Source organism: Cricetulus griseus, chromosome 2, assembly GCF_003668045.3.
Source record: "Cricetulus griseus strain 17A/GY chromosome 2, alternate assembly CriGri-PICRH-1.0, whole genome shotgun sequence".
NCBI lineage: Eukaryota > Metazoa > Chordata > Mammalia > Rodentia > Cricetidae > Cricetulus > Cricetulus griseus.
In genome coordinates, this window is record NC_048595.1 from 311,843,353 (window position 1) to 311,862,245 (window position 18,893).

At 44.6% G+C, this 18,893-nt stretch overlaps 1 protein-coding gene across 2 annotated transcripts in view; it reads right to left on the bottom strand.

Moving 5' to 3' along the window:
• Cmya5 (cardiomyopathy associated 5) overlaps positions 1-18,893 on the bottom strand; it is a 100,766-nt gene that overhangs the window by 44,550 nt on the left and 37,323 nt on the right. The window contains exons 1-3 of one of the 2 annotated variants that reach the window (XR_004768510.1): positions 6,705-16,712; positions 3,136-3,231; positions 782-1,015 (exon numbers count right to left, since the gene is read on the bottom strand). Coding sequence is in view for 1 of the 2 variants with exons in the window: in XM_027401725.2 (XP_027257526.1) it covers positions 782-1,015; positions 3,136-3,231; positions 6,705-16,716 (10,342 nt within the window). In the remaining variant the exon portion in view is untranslated. Of the gene's footprint in view, positions 1-781; positions 1,016-3,135; positions 3,232-6,704; positions 16,717-18,893 lie in introns of those variants that run through there. The other variant, XM_027401725.2, reaches the window with a different exon arrangement.

The window sequence follows — 18,893 nt, forward strand, 5'->3', positions numbered from 1 at the left end:
GGATGCTGCTTCTAGCAATATCTCGGTCCTATTTGAGGAAGGTGCCCCCAATTAAGTCTCCCTAATACATCAAAAAGGGAACAAGAAAGTTTCTGTCATCTGCTTGGTAAAGGCATATGGACTGGTTCATATGAGAAGGCAACTCAGATGAGAGAGCTCATATACAGGTCAGAGACGAGTGTATAGATGCTAGACAACAGGAAGCCATGCTGGCCCTCAGAAGAAAGGCATGGCATAAATAGGCTGTGAGGGGCTCTCCAATCAACCTTCTGTAATGTGATGAGAGGATAGCCTCCTTCTGTGGATATCTTGGGGGTCTAGGAAGTTGGATCATTTCTGGGGCCTTTTCTACAGTGTAGGCATCAAGGGAGCCCAAAGAATTTTGAAATGTCAGAATTGCGTGAATTTCATACTGAGAGACAGAGCTTTTTGGGATTGCTTTGGAGTTGTTCCTTGCCTTTTTTTTTTTTTCAAGACAGGGAGGGTTTCACTATGTAGCTTTGGCTATCCTGGAACTCACTCTGTAGACCAGGCTGACCTCGAACTCACAGAGTCCCACCTGACTCTGCCTCCTGAGTGCTGGGACTAAAGGTGTGTGCCACCACATCCCACTGCTTTGTTTGACCTAGCATCTTGAGGTACAGAACAGACAGGACTTGTAGCTGTGATTACAGGGTTGTGCTTCTGCACCCAGTTTATAAACAAATCTAGGAACAGTTTTAAAAGTAGACTTGTGTCAGCATCAGCACCAAGTATCGGGCCTGCTTCCTGTGGTACTTACAGCCAGGAAAACTGTCTCATCAAGCTCCTCAGCTTCTCTCACAATGGTCTCCAAGGTGTCCTTGGCTGTGTCCATGCTCTGCAGAAAGTGGACCATCTGGTCGTGCAGGAATTCCATCTTCTTCTTCTTCACTTCCTCAAAGCTTTGGGCTTTCTCATCATACTGTGCCAAAACCTTCTTCATCATTTCCTCATTCTGCTCTTCCAGTCGCTTCTCGTTTTTGCTGCAGTTTTCCTAGAGGGTTGGGACAAAAGCATTTTTTTTTTAATAAACAGAGAAGTAATGCCTCTGTTTGCCCCTCATTTTGTTTTCCGTTGGAAGAACTGGCCTCTGACATGCCAGCAAAACAGTCAAACATTAAGAACAAGGTCTAAACTTCCAGCTTCTATATCTGTTTTGCTGTAATTAGTTCTGCAATGGAATTTACTATAAGAGTACCATCACGAAGGAACAGAAATATCAAAATTTAAAAAGAAAGAAAAGAAAAATCACATCCATGGAGGATCCTGGCCATCAGGATATGGAAAGGGCTTGTGTGATTTTCACTTCTCTGCACCAGTGTTCTGCTGAGAGGGGCAGTTTTGCCACAGTGGAAGGAACTTTACTATCCATTTGGACAGTGCCTATATCCTTACTAGAGAGATTGGGGAAAGGGACAATAAAGCAGGTGTTCACTAATCTACAGTGGCAGCAAGGAGGCCTCCTCACTCCTGATTGACAGCCAAAGGTATCTGGGCCACCTCTAGCTAAGGACAGAACGTTCCTACCCACTTTCTTCACAGTAGAGGGGCAGGAGCTAACAGCCACAAGTGTGTGTGTTCAGAGGTGTCCTGAGACACCATTGGCCCCAAACATAAGACTCAAGTCAGTGACCAGAACATTTCTGGAGGCCAAGCAGCAAGAGGCAGGAAAGTAGAACAGAAAACTCAGTCTCGGTCTCTCAACCAAGAAATGGAATCAGTAACACCTCTTAGTAACTATCTGAGGCTTCACTTTCAGAAATCATGTGCTTTAGCATGCCATGGCCCCAAGAAGAGAGAGTCTTTAGGGAAAGAATCCTTTATCCTTAAACAGAAAGCAGTCTCATTGCTCACAGTGAGGAGAGATTATAAGAACCCTCACTTTGAGGTAACTCAATCACAAAAAGACTAACAGGGTATGAACTCACTCATATATGGATTTTAGACATAGAGCAAAGGATTACCAGTCCACAATCCACACTGTCAGAGAAGCCCGGAAACAAGGAGGACTCTAAGAGAGAAGACATACATGGTCCCCCAGAGAAGGGGAAAGGGACAAGATCTCCTGAGAAAATTGGGAGCATGGCAGGAAGGGAGAGGAAGGTAGGAAAATGAGAAGGGGAGAAGAGGAGGGGACAGGAGGACATGAAGGAGCAGGAAGGGTGAGTTGGGGGAAGAATAGAGAAGAGCAAGATAAGAGAAACCATAATAGAGGGAGCCATTACAGGTTTAGAGAAATCAGGCACTAGAGAAATGTCTGGAGATCTACAAAGATGACACCAACTAACAATCTAAGCAACAGAGGAGAGGCTACCTTAAATGTCCTCCGCTGATGATGAGATTGATGACTGACTTATATGCCATCCTATAGCCTTCATCCAGCAGCTGGTGGAAGTAGAAGCAGACACCCACAGCTAAACACTGAATTGAATTGGAATCCAGTTGCAGAGAAGGAGGAGTAATGAGCAAAGGGGTCAAGACCAGGCTGGAGAAACCCACAGAAACAGCTGACCTGAACAAGGGGGAGCTCTTGGTACCCAGACTGATAGCTGGGAAAGCAGCATGGGACTGATCCAGACCCATGTGAGAAGGCCTCGGAAATCATGGGGCCTTCTGTAGTAGATCAGTACTTATCCCTAGCATAGGTGTGGACTTTGGGAGCCCATTCCACATAGAGGGATACTCCCTGAGCCAAGACACATGGGGGTGGGCCTAGGTCATATCCCAAAGGATATGACAGACTCTGAAGACCCCCCCCATGGAAGGTCTCACCCTCCTTGGGAAGCAGAAAGGGTATGTGACAGGTAAGGTTTTAGTTGGGGTGGGGGTGGTAGAGGAGGAAAGGGGGAGAGGGAACTGGGGTTGAGATGTAAAACAATCTTGTTTCTAATTCAAATAAAAAAATGGAAAAAAAGTACCCTCACTTTGAATCAAGATAATCAACAATGTAAACCAAACACACACACACACACACACACACACACACACACACACATGCCACACATACTACACACCACGTGTACATTACAATACACACACCAACTCAGTTCCAAGTAGCTTACTGTTGATACAATGAATAAAGTGGGAAAGAGTAGAAGAAGTTTGCTAACTTACCTCAACGGTATTAAAAAAGGATTCAATCTCACTAACAAAAGCTTCAATCCTCAAGGATTTTTCTTGTAGGTTCTCAAGAAATTCTCCTAATTGAACCTGCAGGGAAGAATTAAAGTCTTTAGTGTATAATATTAGGGGAAAACATTTCAGTCAGTGGATTCTGGTTTCCTTCATATGTTTGTGGAAATTTACTATACCATATTCACTAACAAATCAAATTTTAGGGATTTTTGTGCTTCTCCTAAATAAATTGGACACAGTTATGTATGACAAACAGTCGAATTTCGTGGGGCTGGAGAAGTAGCTCAGTTGGCAAACCACCTACTTTGCAAGCATGAGGACATGAGTTTGCTCCTCAGAACCAATGTAAAACCAGCTGTTCATGCTGGTGCATGCTTGTAATCCAGGAATGTGGAGGTAGAGACAGACAGATTCCCGGCTCTCTAGGTAGCCAGCCTCTCCTATTCAGTGAATTCCAAGAAAGGGAGTGACCCTGTCAAAAGTTTTTTAAAAATGTGGATAATGTCTGAAGAAAAATATTTGAGGTTTTTCTCTGACCTCCACATGAATGTAAGCACACATATACAAGGATATTCTTGTTTAATAAACTCCAGATTTGAATTATTACTGTTCATAAGGCCTGGAATTTTATACAGTAAAGTAGAACTCTATGCTGTTGGTCATCAGTTTGTCAAGCTCTAGAATCACCTGTAGATAGACTGTAGATACAATGTGACCCACTGCTTCTAGCTTCTGCCACCACGACTTTTCCATGGTAGGCCATACATTTGAATTTGAAACCAAAATACCCCACCCCCACCCCATTCCTTCCTTAAGTTACTTGTGACAGACACTTTCACAGTAACATGCACAGCCTTTTGGCTGCACTGGCCCACCATGCATCCGTTGTTTCTTCTCATAAGCATGCACAACCCCAATGTGCCTGGCAGAGCTAAAAGGGTCATCAGGGTGCCACCAGCCAACACACCAGCACACCAGCTCACCAAGTGATACAGAGGACTGTTTACTAAATCTCAAGATTACAACCATTTTGAAAGGGTTAAGGTTTGCAGTAAGTAGCAACCAAGTAGAAAATTTGTGGAGTGGCAGATGAGAACGGACCCTATTTCACCCATAGTTCTAAGCCAATGGTATCCTGGCATGATAAACATAATAATAAAAACAAAACTGAACAACAGAGCTTCGATGACAATGATAGTACATAATGAAGCCTCTTCAAGAGGCCTCTAATTCCCTGTAGGTCTCAGTCCCTAACACCCACTCCCAGACCCCTAGGCTCCTGTCACACCAGGGGCATCTTTTTGTGGCTTCTTCTCACATATGTGTTTTCCCTATAGTTTCCATTTCTGGCCTCGAACTCACAGAGATCCGCCTGCCTCTGCCTCCCGAGTCCTGGGATTAAAGGCCTGTGCCACCAACGCCTGGCTTCCATTTCTAGAATGTTCTCTCCGCTATTGACTAATGGACAATCTCTACGTCATCAAGGCTCAGCCAAGCTTCAGCTTTTAGAGACTTTTTCCCCAGCCCTCCCACTACCCTCCCCCAACTGATGAACTCCCAAAAGCTTAGTTTCTTGGCATCCTGCACTGCTAAAATCCAGCACTGATCTGAGGAACCGCTAAGTCCATCTCCTCATTTCCCTTTCTTTCTTTCTTTCTTTCTTTCTTTCTTTCTTTCTTTCTTTCTTTCTTTCTTTCTTTCTCACTCCCAATGATTGGCGTCCTTCCTGACATAGAACAGGAGATCAATGAACACCGAAAGCGGGAAAGAAGTGAACCAAGGATGAAGATGAATTAATAACGACAATCATCATGATGGCGAATAGGGAAAGGAGGAAGAGCAGGGGTTTCAGGAAACTGCAGCCAATGGTCTCAGAAGAGACACAAACATCCACCTATTACATATCCATTTTTTAATTCTTTTTAGATTTATTTATTTATTTATTTATTTATTTATTTATTTATATGAGTGTTTTGTCAACATGTGTGTATGTGCACCACACGTCTGCCTGATCAGAAGAGGGCCCTGTGTTCCCTGGAAAGCAGTTATACATAGCTGTGAGGCACCATGTGGGTGCCGGAAACTGAACCCAGGTTCTCTGGAAGAGCAGGAAGTGCTCTTAGCTGATGAGTCATCTCTCTAGTCCCAAGCTTTTCTCTTTTATTTTGAAAGTTACCTCCAACTCTCAATTTTCACAGGTAACTTAATGGGGAAAAAAAGCAAGCCTTCCTATATTTACTCACCAGTTCTTTTCTCCTTCCCACATTCCTTAGAAAACATCAAACAACAAAAAGCCTTTAAAATATTGTTTTAAAGATGACACCATATTCCCACTTTTGAACTGTTTTTTTAAAATTGAAACATTTATATGATCTGAAGAGATCAGAGTATTATTTTTGGACTTTTAAAATTGTCAACATTTTGGCAAAACTTAGATAAGAACAAAGCATAATTAATAAAAAAGGGAAACTGAGCAGACAGTGACCAGTAGCTGTTAGTCTTCAAAGAAAATGTAAGCCTAAAATGAAGCATCTTTCAGCAGAGTTAATGCACCTGATATGTGTCATTTCATAAAAAAGGTTGCCTTGCCCCTTCCTCCCAACTTTAACCAGAAAAAATGTCAATGAAATCTTGCCCTAGAGAAATGAAAGGGAATTAGTTTGATAGAAAAAAATACCCAGATTCTAAAATTCTATCATATTTAATCAAAATGATCCTGAAAATTATTTAACAGCAACATCATTGAAGGATTGTTTGAGAACCACTGATAGCAAGGCACTGAGCCAAACAGTATGGACACACAGCCAAGAGCACAAGGTCCAGTGTCAGGCCAAACTGGGTATCAATCCCAGCTTTGACTCTTGTGACCTCAGCAAACACCAACTCCCCAAGCCTATTCCATTATCTGTAAACTGTGATGGGAAGCTACGACAATTATAATATATTCTGTATACAAAAAGCTCATCACAGGCCTGGCACAGAGAATGTGCTCAAATTTTGTTATTATTTGCTAATTTTAAGATCATTCTGGCTGCTATATGTAGAGTGGAGGAGTGAAATAGGTGATTGAGAGGTAGGTGGATGCTCAGACTCTATGCTTCTCAACAGCATCCTGGGGAGGTGGGATATGATGAAAAGCAAAATCTTAGTATTTCAAGAATTTGTAACACTTAGAAGAGAATTGGTCAGTGCAGTAGATGTATACTTAAAGGAGAATATTATTGATGACAGAAAGTAACTCGTTCGGTATGCAAGTGTATAATTACCGAGATTAAAACATTTTACATTTTTATAAGATTAAGGGTCTTTGCTATGAGATAGTAAGCTCCTTGGTGGCAATAGCCCCATGTTATTTCTTGATATCCCAAGAACCTAGAAAAATTCCTGTAAGAAAAATAAATAAGATAGTCTTAACTAAATTCTTAGTGAAATATTCGCACTTTTTTTCAGAACCTTTTGCTTAAAATGACTATCAAATTTTGGTCATTTTAAAGAAAACGTGAAAGCAAACCCAGTATGTGTAATTTGTGTGCGTTCAATTGGTTTACCTTCACAGCACTTATAGCTGTGTCAAGTGCTGAAACCTCGTGGTCTTTGTGAATATCCAAGACCTTGTCCATTTCAGAGACAGGGCTTTTGCAGGTGTAGCAGTAAGAGTCAACCTGGGCCTTTGTCCGTTCCTTCTGCATCTTATCTATAACGGGCTCTGGTGCAGATAGGTCATTTTCTGTCCTCCTTCTGTGCAAATCTTTCTGTTCAGCAGACATACTTGGTTCCTCCTCATTCATGAATTCATGTTCCTTGATGTGCTCGGAGGATTCTGGTCCTTGAGATAACACATCTTCAGGTGTGGATTCTGAAGATGGTTCTGGTAAGATGCCTCGACTGACCATTTCTTGATTCAGAGAGTCAATGAACTCGTACTCATCCTGGACAGGGATATTGTGGAACCTCTCTTCATGTGGCTCAGATGGGATGAGTTCTTGTGGTATTTCTGGAGCATAAGTGGCACCAGCTGCAAACTCTTCCTCTGGGAAAGACACTTGCACTGGGACGTTCAGTTGGACCTCTGGACTGGCATTTCCTGCTTGGTTACCATGGCTGCTTGGTTCATCTACACTCTCTAGAACACTGCAGGTGTCTTCAAATGGAACTGCATAACTCATCTTCTGGGTGACCGCTCTGACCTCCTCTGTAATGGGAGCTTTCTGCTCCATCACCACTTCATCACGGGTCTCCCTGTGGCCCACGGAGTCACCTTCCCTGTCAACAGCCTTGTGCTGTTCTTCCACATTCTTCTCCCAAAAACTAGTTCCAGGCTTTCTCCCAATTTCTCTTTCTGCAACTCTCAGTTGATGTGAGTCATTCTCACCAACTGGATTTTCTTCCAGGCCTTGGCCTTGATCCTCCTGAGTTACGGATGTGTCATGAAGAATGTCATCTCTGAGTATATACTTCTCAAAATACATACCTGTTCCATCATCGGTGTCAGAATGTCTCCTTGGAAATGATGCTTCAGAATCTACACTGCCTCCTTCAGAAGCCGTCTCCCCTTCCCTTTTCTCCCCAAACGCCTCTTCATACAGGTCCTTATATAAAAATGCAAGTGCAGGTGGCTCCTCAAGAAGCTCCGGGTTAACAGCCTTGGTGGTGGTAGGAAATATCGGGCTTCTTGCTAGAACTCCTTCCTCCACATCAAACAAAGGCATCCCAGGTGACCTGGAGTCCACATCTCTACTGACGCCCTTCACAACGTTCCCATCGTCTGGTTTTTGAGTGACCAAAGACTCTTGCATCTCTCCCTGAGATAGTTCGCTGTGGTCCTGTTCTGGCCCGTAAAAGCTTTCATGCAACTTCACTAAGTCATATTCTTTTTCTAGGGTGCATTCATCTGAACGTTCTTGGAAAGAAGCCGCTGCTTCCGTGGTTTCCTTTGAGAATCCTTCAACAGTTAATTTCTGCTTTTCTGAGTCTAGGGAAAGGTTATAATCAATCAAAGTATATTTTTCAAAATAATCCTCTTCGGTGGAAACTGTGGGTTGAATAAAAGTGAAGTCACCTGTTTCTGACTCTGTGGCTATCTCCTCTTTTGTTTTATGAGTTTCCTTTGGCTCGTTTTCTGCCAGTGACGTGACTTTCCTATCAGAATCTTCTAAGTTACCTTTCTGTGTTTTATGGGAAGCGACTGCTTCACTATCATCATGCAGTGATGTAGTTTTAAATGATGTTTTCTCCTCCAAATACTGTAACTTATCTTGCATTTGTTCACTTTCTTCCTGATCCACGGAAGGGATGAAAGCTGGAGCATGAATATTCAGTATCTCGCAGCCTTCAGAAATGATGCTAAAGGCACTCTTCTGATCCTCCGAAAGTCCGGCTGGCTTGCTGGTTACTGCAAATTCTTCATCTCTCACAGAGGTGCCTTCGAGCTCCTTGGGTGTGCCTCTCATAGGCGTAGTTCCATCAGCACTGATTGCTGATGCATTAAGCATAAACTGAGTGTAGTTGCTCGATGCTGAAGAGAGCGGATCATTTCTGCACATGTCCTCCACAGCTTCCAAGTGATGCTTTGAAACAAGCACTGACTGTTTTGGCATCCCAGCTGGATGATCTTTAGATGTCTGGATAGTGTGAACTGTAGGCCTCTCTGACCATGTTTCTGGTTTCTTAACCGTATGTTCCAGAGAAGTCCCTGAAACAAGGGTTTGTGGTTCTACAGATGACAGCTGAGTGGGTGGTGTTCTCAAATGCTCTGTTTCACCGGGAATGTGCTCTGGGGTCCTTTCAGCATCCTTAGATAGAGATCTTGACAGCATACCTTCATCAGCAGTGGCCAGTGAAGCACCGGAGGACAACACTGGCTCCACAAACTGCCTCCTCTCCTCTTTGAGAGCCCCTCTATTCTCACTTGACTTCTCCAACTCCAGATTTCCCTTCTGAGTCACAGGGTGGGCAACCATTTCCTCCCTGTGGGGAGGCTCCACACCAGAAGACTTGCTTTTTTCTACTAAAATTTTACTTTCTTCCAGGGGATGCAGTTGGGTTTCTGCTGCCTTTCTCTCCCTAATTTCTGTGTATACCTCCATGGATATGTGTTCTGGTTGCTCAATAACTGGTGGTACTTTAACCAATGAAGGTGATTGGGCCTCACTCAAAGACACAGCTGATGCTTCGGGCACAGGCATGGCTACAGTTGGAGAGCAGGGCCTGTGTCCCTGCTTCTTTCCTTCTGAAAATGCCCATGTCTTCTCTTCCAAAGCAGGAGTCACACTGGGTTTTTCCATGAGCTCTTCACTTGGAGAAATGTGCTGTTCCAGCTTCTCAGCGGCTTTTGATTCTTCCAATTTAAAAGGTCGAGATTCCGGCGTCATTTGCAACTTTCCTGCCACCTCATTTTTCCTAAGCTCCAAGGGAGCCATGATTTCTTGTCTCTCTGCCAGCTCCCTCTTCTCTGCCAGGGAAAATGATCTAATTTCCCAGCTATCCTTCTCCTCGGTTGGATGTTTGACTTCCTCTTCATGATGTTTCAAAGCAGTGGGTTTTGGCATTTCTTTTCTTAGTCTGTCTTCACCAAGATCAATTAAACTGCCTTTTGATTCCACTGGCAAAATCACTGGCGCTGGCTTCTCTGATTCCTTCATGCTTGTGAGGTGGAATGGAGCTGATTTTGACTGTTGTGGCATTTTATCTTCTATGTCAGATGACAAGAGCAATGTTTCATTGAGACCACTGTTGGGTTCTTCCTTAAGAGCAGAAATCCTCCATGTAGAAGGAGGAGAGATTTGTGGCTTCTGGTGTCTTTGGCTCTCAGTAACATTAAGAGCAATAGTATCTGGGGCTTCTTCCATAACCAGTTTCTCACCCAAGGGAGAACAATGTTCAATTCCAAGTTGTTTGTCACCAGCTGATATAGCTGAGCTCACACCCTTTCCCTCCGAATAGCCTGGAGGTTCTTTCTTCCCATAATTGTCAGTATTGGATTCTGGCTGGTTTAAAACGTCTGTATTTGATAAAAATGTGAGTTTTTCTTTGAGGTCTTGACTTTCGCTGGCTTTAACTGACACACCCTTGGGTTCTTCAGCCAGTTTAACTGTGTTAACCTCAGCAGGAACTGCACCTTTCAGCTCTGTGGCCACTGCTGTTTTCTCTGCAGAGGGACTAGGCTGGGCTTCTAAGTCTTCTTTGTCGTTGACCTTGTTATCCGGCGTGCTTGATCCAAACAATAAACTAGACATCCATGATTTGAAGGATGACATTCCTTTCTTCCCCTTCTCTGCAGGAAGACCTTGCTCAGCCACCAATGACTTCTCAGATGGCCTTTGTGTCGTGTCTGGTGTCTCCGGGAGTTGTTGTGCTGTGACTGCAGGGCCAGATTTACTTGGGGTGGATATTTTCTGGTCAGGGGATGGTTTTCTCCTTTCACCAGCATCATCTACAGTCTGGACCCATTTGGGTTCTTGAGATGGCTTCTCACAAGACACTGGTACTGTGCTTGCTTCTTGGTCTTTGCCCAGTGTAGGTTCTGCAACTTTGGCAGGGAAACGTGCTGCTCTGGCAGGAATATGGGGAGTTTCTGCCTTGACCTTTTCCTTGGATGGGCCAGGCTCTGATTTCTGGAGAGTTCTTTCAAGAGGCGGTTTGATTTCCTCCTGGGTTTCTTCTTGGCAGGGCCTGAGAAATTCTGTATTAGTTTTCTCTGATATCGGACTTTCACTCTGTGTGAAAGAACTGATCTGCCTCTCCTCTTCTCTGCCTCTCTCTGCCTTTCCAGCTGGAACCACGGGCTGTGGTTCCTGAGGCAAGTTTATTTCTTCAGAAAGGGAAGTCTTAGTGGATGAGGTTTCTATCTTGCCACTAGATACGTGAAGGGTAGATTCTTGTTCTTGCCTTGGTAAATGGAGTTGTCCCATAGCTTGTGGTAGAGCCTGCTTTCTGATTCCAGATGTGTGATCTGTATCCAATGGAGCAGCCTCTAGTTTCCCTGGCATCAGATCATTGCTGTTGGGGAACTCCAGCCACCCAGACTCTGGTTTTCTATCTTCATGCTCATTGGCCAAGTTGTCTGGTTTTTCCAGCATCCAGGTGTGATTATCCTTTAGAGAAAAGAGAGTCTCCTTCACATTTGTTCCTGTAACTTCAGCAGGCTCAGTTGTCATAAATGATTTGGATTGCTCCATAGTCTCTTTCCTGTCTGAGAATTGTTGAATACCCAGATCTGGTTTATCTGCAAAAGAGCTGTTCATATCAGGCACCTTAACAGCTTGCCCCTCATGTAGGGTTTTTTCAAGCTCTGTTTGCCCTAAAGAGAGATCAGAAGAGGCAGTCTCTAATGGAGATGTGGCAGGTGCAGGAAACTCCCTGTTTTCTTCTTGTTCTTTTCCTCTGTCCCTAAGCTCAGTGGGGCCCTTTCCTAAGACAGAAGACCCTAGTTCTGTTACAAGAGGTTTCACTGGTTCTATCCCTAAGGATCCACTTCTACCTCTACTACCAATGGGTTCTGACCCACCAGTTGGTGCTTGTGATAACTGTTCATCTTTCTTCTCAGGCTCTGGAGGGAGCTTTATGAGCTCTCGCTTTCCTGACAGGAAGCTCCCCAACACTAAAGAAGATGTCTCCTCTGCTTGTTTGTTCACCTCATCCCTAAGGGCCGGTAATGATGGGGCTAAATCATCTGACATAAAATTTTCAGACTCAGGAGACCTTATTATCTCCTCAGGTTTGTCATTCGGAGCTGTGTGTTTGGGTGCAGGTGACATTTGTGATAGAGGAAGCTCACTGTCTTCTTTCTTTACTTCACCACCTAAGTTGATGGGAAGTTTGGGTTGAGGCTTTGACACCTCTGAGACAGACACCAAGTTCTTTTTCTGTGATGAATTTGAGCGTTCAGGATTGAGATCTGGAGAGAAGGGAAGGCCTTGTATGTCTTCTGCCCTGGCTTCCCCAGACACATCTGCTGGTACTTTGGATATTGGCAACCCAGGTTTAACATCTTCAGTTCCTACTCTTGACCAAACAGAATGCTCCGACAGAGATGATAGACTCAGAGATGAATCTAATTTTGTTTCTGTCTCTGCTCCTAGCCAAGCTGAACCTCCCGATAAAGAGCTGTCTACGACAGCAGCAGCACCTTTAATTGGTTCTTTTTCTTCCCCAATGAGTACTGAGTGCTCAGCTATGGATGTGATGAGTGGTGACGAGTCTCTTCCTAATTCACTCTTCCCTGCTCGCTTTAAGCCCAGGTGTCCCTCGGGGCTGGTGGGAGATGAATCTGTCAGGGTTTCGTCTCTGCCCGATTCAGTTAAATTCGAATCAAGCTTAGCTATTGGCACTATGGTGGCTGAAAAGCTGGCTTCAGTTTCTTTCTGCATTTCTTCTGACAAAGCTGAAAATGCCGGCGGTGCAGGTGGATGATGATCAACTTCCCTTTCTACTACGGACGAAACTGCAGGAAGTTCCCTGGTTATTCTGGAGTCCTGCTTCACTTCCGTTTTCACTCCAGATAAAACCTCATGCCCAGAAATAGATGTTTCCTCTGGAGGTGAATATGGTTTTGCCACTTCAGGCTCATTCTTTGACAACATTCTGTGTTCTAGTTCAGAAGTCACAGTTGGAGCTAAATTGGGTTTGACATCCGCCTTTGGCTCCTCTACCGAGTCAGACAAAACTGAATACTTCATCCCAGACCCTGGAACATTTGGGGGCCGCGGCTCCAGTGTCAGATCCTGTAATGCATGTGCTGCTGCTTCTTGAGAACCCGGCACAGTTTCTTCCCTCCTGACTTTTGGCAAAGCCATCTGTTCCTGTGCAGATTTTAGAGTTAGTGATGCTTTGGGTTCCCGTTCTGTCTTAAGGACACTGAGGGCTGACTCAGGTGGAACTGAGGACTGAGGTGTGGGCAAAACGGGCTCGGCTTCCTTCTCTACCACTGATGACAGTGCAGATGAAGAAGCAGCTTTTGTAGCTGCTGCTGAACTACTCTTAGCATCCCCCTTCTCCCACCCACTGGTTAAAGGTGGCGGTGGTACCAAATCTTCAGCCTCGGGCTCCAGGGACGCTTGGGTTTTCTGCTGCTGGGCCAGGATGAGATATTCGGATACAGATGTTGAAATTGTTGGAGCATCTGGCATAATTTCTGCTTGACCTGTTTCATTTGCTGAAGATGGCAGGCTCTGGTCTTCAGGTACAGGCATGAACGGGAAGGGCTCAGCCTTTTGTTCCTGTGATGGATCAAAATGCTCGGGCACAGGCGTGTGCACCAATGATCCTGACTCATCCTCATCTGCTTCTGAGAAGTAGGGATATTCTGGAGTAGATCTCACAGTTAGTGATGAGTCTGCCTGGATCTCATTTTGCTCTGCTTCTAGGATTCTGTATGGTGGGATGGAAACTTGTGATGCTGAATCTGGAGAAAAAAGCTCAGCCTCTTCTGTGTCCTCATCTGACAAAACAGTATGCTCAGATGGTGATGTCAAGCACAGTGGAGAATCACGCCCCAGCTCTCTTTTCTCTATCTCCTGAGTTGGGTAGGGTGAGAATGAGAATTCCGATACAAATGCAGAATCGGGGGAGAAGGGCCCAATGTCTCCCTCTTCCTGCTCTTTCTCTGATAGATTTGTGGGTGAGGCGGCACCTTTTAAAAGCAGAGGGGATGTGGGGACAACCTCTTCCTCCTGGGACTCTGGTGTTACAGACGGTGTTGGTACTGCGCGTTCAGAAGCAGGTGTGGAGGAAAGCGGGTACCGCTGGCCCCCTGTGGTCCCTTCTTCTGGGAGGACCATATGTTCGGATGTGGTAGCTGAAGGAAGTGGGGCCTGGCATTCAGAAAGCATCTCAGCTGTGTGTGGTGGGACAGCGTGTGACGCAGACACCACATCCGATGAAGGTGACCCAACATCTCCCTTTTCTTCTTCTAACAGAGTCACCGATTCAGAAAGGCCTTTTGGTTTGAATTGGGGCATTCCATCAGTTGTTTTGGGGGGAGATCCCTGTGTTTCGTCTTGTGGAGTTGAGGATTTAAATGTCAGTTTTGAATCTGATGTGTCATGTTCACTTTCTAGACCCCCATCTTCCGACACTGCTGCATGTCTCCGTGTGGCAGCCAGGGGTGGTGGTGGGAAGTGACATTCAGAAGCCTTCTCAGTTAGCAACGGAGAATGAGAGCATTCAGAAGCAGCATCCAGGCCTGGGGAGTGTGGCCCAGAGTCCTCAGTCTCTTCTTCTGTCAGAATCTTCGGCTCAGAAACATCTTGAGACTTTAATGGGGACTTGTGGTCACCTGTTCTCACCAGCAACTCTTGTGCAGCCTCCGCTGGAACTGAATACTCAGTAGCAGATGCAGACCCTGGTGTGTGACACCTGCTCTCTGGGGCCTCATCTCCAGACAGGACCAGATGGTCTGGTGTGACTGGTGAAAAGGGCGGGGACTGGGATGCAGATGTCTTCTCAATGGTGGATGGAGAGAGAGAGTGCTCAGATTCAGATGCCACAGCTGGGGAATAAGACTCGCGTTCATCCTCCTCCTCTGAGAAAACTCCAGGTTCAGAGCTGGATTTCACATCAGAGAGAAAAACTGCCTCAGTTTCTTGCTTCTCTAGTTCACGGTTCAAATCCCGTGGGACCGAATACTCTGATACAAAAGCGGAATCGGTAGAAACAGACTCGTTTTCTTCTCTTTCCTCCTCGGACAAAGAGACATGTTCAGGTGTGAATGTCATCTGTGATGGTAGAATGGACTCTTCTCTGCGCTCCACCTCAGGGGACCAAGGCGATGGGAAAGGCTCCTCAGAAACTAATGGACTTTCTGGATAATCAAGTTCTATGATCTCTTCTTCTAGACTAGAGTCTTCAGGTTCAGTGGTATGGGTGACTTCCACTCCCTTCTCTAGTTCCTGTGATGCTCGGGAGACAGGTGGCTCAGGCGCATGCTCCTCCTTTCTATGGGCTACTGGCTCAGGCTCATACTCCTCCTCTCTGTGGACTATGGGCTCAGGCGCATGCTCCTCCTCTCTGTGGACTATGGGCTCAGGCGCATGCTCCTCGACTCTGTGGACTATGGGCTCAAGTGCATGCTTCTCCTCGCTGCGGACTATAGGCTCAGGCGCATGCTCCTCCTCTCTATGGGCTATAGGTTCAGGTGCATGTTCCTCCTCTCTGTGGACTATGGGCTCAGGCGCATGCTCCTTCTCTCTGTGGACTATGGGCTCAGGCGCATGCTCCTCCTCTCTGTGGGCTATGGGCTCAGGCGCATGCTCCTCCTCTGTATGGGCTATGGGCTCAGGTGAGGTAAAGTGTTCAAAGGCTGATTTTATCTTTTCTGCTGAAGTTGTCTCTAGCTCTTCCTTGACTGGCTCAAACCTTTCTAGGATGGATGGTGGCAGTCTTGGTGGTCCTGTCTCCAAAGACTCCTCTGCCTCCCATGACATGGAATGGTTGACAGAAACCATGCCTTCCTGTTTTACATCAGCAGCTGAGCCTGAGAACACCGAAGCATCATTCTCTGAACTTTCTATTCCTTGTGAGTCTGGTTCCAATTCTTCCTTTGCTTTTTCGAGGAATGTGGTTGCTGGTGTGCTGGGTGGCTCTGTTCTCTGGGTCTTCAATTCATCAGCTGGATGCTGTGGCACTGTCTGTAGAGGTCTTGGGTGTTCTTGATCGGCTGTGTCATTTCTGGAATAAGAGGACAATTTGTGCTCGGTTGCAGATGTGGCATTTAAGGGAGAGTCGACATTCATTTTCTTTTGCTCTTCATGACTGAATAATGAGGTCATGGACTTTGACCCTTTGGAGAGGGCTCCTCTCCAGGGTGGAGCAAGCTGTCTTGCCGTATTATCTTCTGGGCTTTGGGCTGCTAATTTACTTCTTTGGGAAACTATGTTAGAACCACTGTTGCTCAAATCCGGCTCTAGTCTAATGGATGCATCTTTCCCTTTCTTGTAATGTATTTCCTTAATTACATAACCTTTTGGCAACGTCCCATAAAATTGTAGAGGAATTAATTCTTCTTTAACTGAATTGAACATCTTAATTTTGTATTGTACTGTTCCTATGTAGACTGGCCTCAACACTAATGGCTTGTGCTCTTTGTATATTGCCCCAGTGATGGGAGGCATATTGGATGTTGTCTTCTTCCTTCTTGTTTTATCGTAAGTGCCAATAGGTGACTTCTCATTCTCAGTATTGAGCACTCTGCTTTCTGAAATTAAAGGACCATCTTCCTTGTTTGCCAGAACATCTTGCAATTCCAGAGAATTTCGTTTTTTGCTGCCTTTCCGACGCAATGATGGAGAACCACGCTTGGACTTATGAGTTCTTTTCCTCGTCTTTTTAACTTCATCCACAATAAAGGAAACATTGCCTGGAGGAGAATTCAGAGCCGACCCTTCCAAGCTACATATGCCAGAAGTTTGGCTTTCTTCTGAAGCCCAAGGAGTGGAAGATCTGCTTGAATTGGTCTCCCAGGTTATTCCACTGTCTTCCCGTTGGACTGTCACCATGGAAAAGGAGGGGTCAGAGATGATACACTCCTTCTTGGTCTTGCCTTCTTCATCCTCATCTGATAACCTACAGTGAATGATACCAATAATTATATGTTACGGTAGTAAAATAATATATTAATTATTAGAGTAAGTAAATGTAAAGATACAGAAATCAATATTGCCATCTGCCTTAAATATAAGGCTCAATATAAAATAAAGTTAAAAAACTAAAGTCAGGATAGCCAATGCAGTAACATATCTAGGACACTCAGCAGCCCTTAAATTAAAAGTAAGATTGAAGTTTATTTTTGCATCTTCCCTCTCCTGGGTTGCCTTCCTGGTCTTCCCACATTTCCCAGTCACTAAGACATCCTTGACTCACCAAGACCCTCAATTTGACTCTTGCATCAGTGCAGTTTGTTCCCACAGTTGCCACCAAACCCAGTTTTGGACCACCCACCCCATCTGCTTCCTAAAGGGCCAGCGGTCTGATGCTTGCCTCTTTTATTTGCCCATTCTCAACCCCTCCTATTTTCCTTCCAGACTGGCTTTATCAAGCTTTCATTATCACACTACTCGTTCAAATAAATCTCAATAAACTCTCTATACTCACAAAATAGGAAGAACAGACTCCTTGGCGCCCCAATCCCTATCTGACTTTATTTCCAAGTACATGTAGCTGCCTCCTCTTACACAAGTAACTTCTATTATAACTACATTCATGTACCACGGAATGGCGTTTGGTTAACTGTGGACCACATAAACAACCATGGTCCTAGGAGAGTAGAATGGATCTGGGGACTTCCTTTTGCTAGTGTCACTGTAGTCATCATAACATCATAGCTCAGTGAATTGTTTACATGTTTGTGATGACACTGGGAAAAACCCTACTACACTTTCAGTTGTATTAAAGGATAACACAACCACATAAGGTACAAAATGCTTAATAATGAATAAGCTATGTTACTAGTTTATGCTACATATGTGTGTTTTGGAATGTATTTCTAACAACAACAACAACAACAACAAGCAAATAAAAATGGTATTTGTCTAGCACATGAAAGATTGTGGGTTCGATTTCCAGAACCATAAAGGAAAGTTTATGTAAGACTGTATGCCGTGGAGTGACATGACAGCAGCTACCTGTCCCATATTTGCTGTGCCTCTTAGTTGCATCTGGAGACTAGAGGCAGTGCTGTCCTCTACCATCTATTATCAGTAAATGCTATGATGCTTCAGAACAATTAAATCACCACCCAATGCATTTCTTGGAGCCTATTCCTGTAGTTAGTGAATCTAATTCACTATCCAGTAAATATTTCATGGGAACTCATTTATAAGAAGGAAAGTCAGATGCCAGCCCACTGTGCCTCACTTTCATCATCTGTAGAATAAAGATAATAATAGAGAATATGGAGTTGTAAGGATTAGTTGGTACATAAACAGAATGCTAAGAAAACATGTCTGGTGTGTAGCTGGTGCTCAATTAAATACTACTTGCAGTTGAGTTTTCCAGAAATTAAAGAAACCTAGACCCAGCTGTTTTCAGTGGTACAGATGTTTGGAAGGGCTGTGTACTTAGCCTGTTCCCATGTACCCTCCTAGACAACTGGCTCAGACTGCCCCTGCAGCTACCATCATCAAGCTCTGTGGCCCTTTTCTCTGGATTTTCCTTCTTCTCATTTGCTTTGGCTGTTTCTCACACTTTGGACTGCTTCCCCTCTGCCATCCCCACCTCTTCTGCATGTCTGCATTCTATCTACCTAGCAAGGCTTATGTTTAAGACTTCTGCTGTGACTACTCCTGACTGATTTAAGCGGCTGTGTCTCCAGGAGTCTCTTCTCCTAGGAATACAGCTATCATTTGAGATAATTCCAAAATGCTGATTTCTCTGTTGTGCTCTTATACAACAAAAGAAACAAAACTATATAACTGTTAAGTGTAAATGTTAAAACATTTCTTTAAAGAAAGACATACCAAATGTAGGCACCTTATTAGCTTTTAAAAAATCATAGTCTCTGCTCCTGTGGCTGGCTCTAGACTCTGGAGTACTTCAGAAACACCCTAGGGAGCCTTGAGAACATATCAACATCACCCACACCTCTGCAGAGTCTGGTTTTACTGTTAGGACAGCATCTGGGCATTGATATACTTTTGCTTTAAAGCTCTGGGCAACTTCAGTATGCTCAGAGTTGTGAAGCACTTGCCTGAACAAATCCACCACTGAAACTTACACAGTCTTGCTTGCTCTGACCCCTGCCT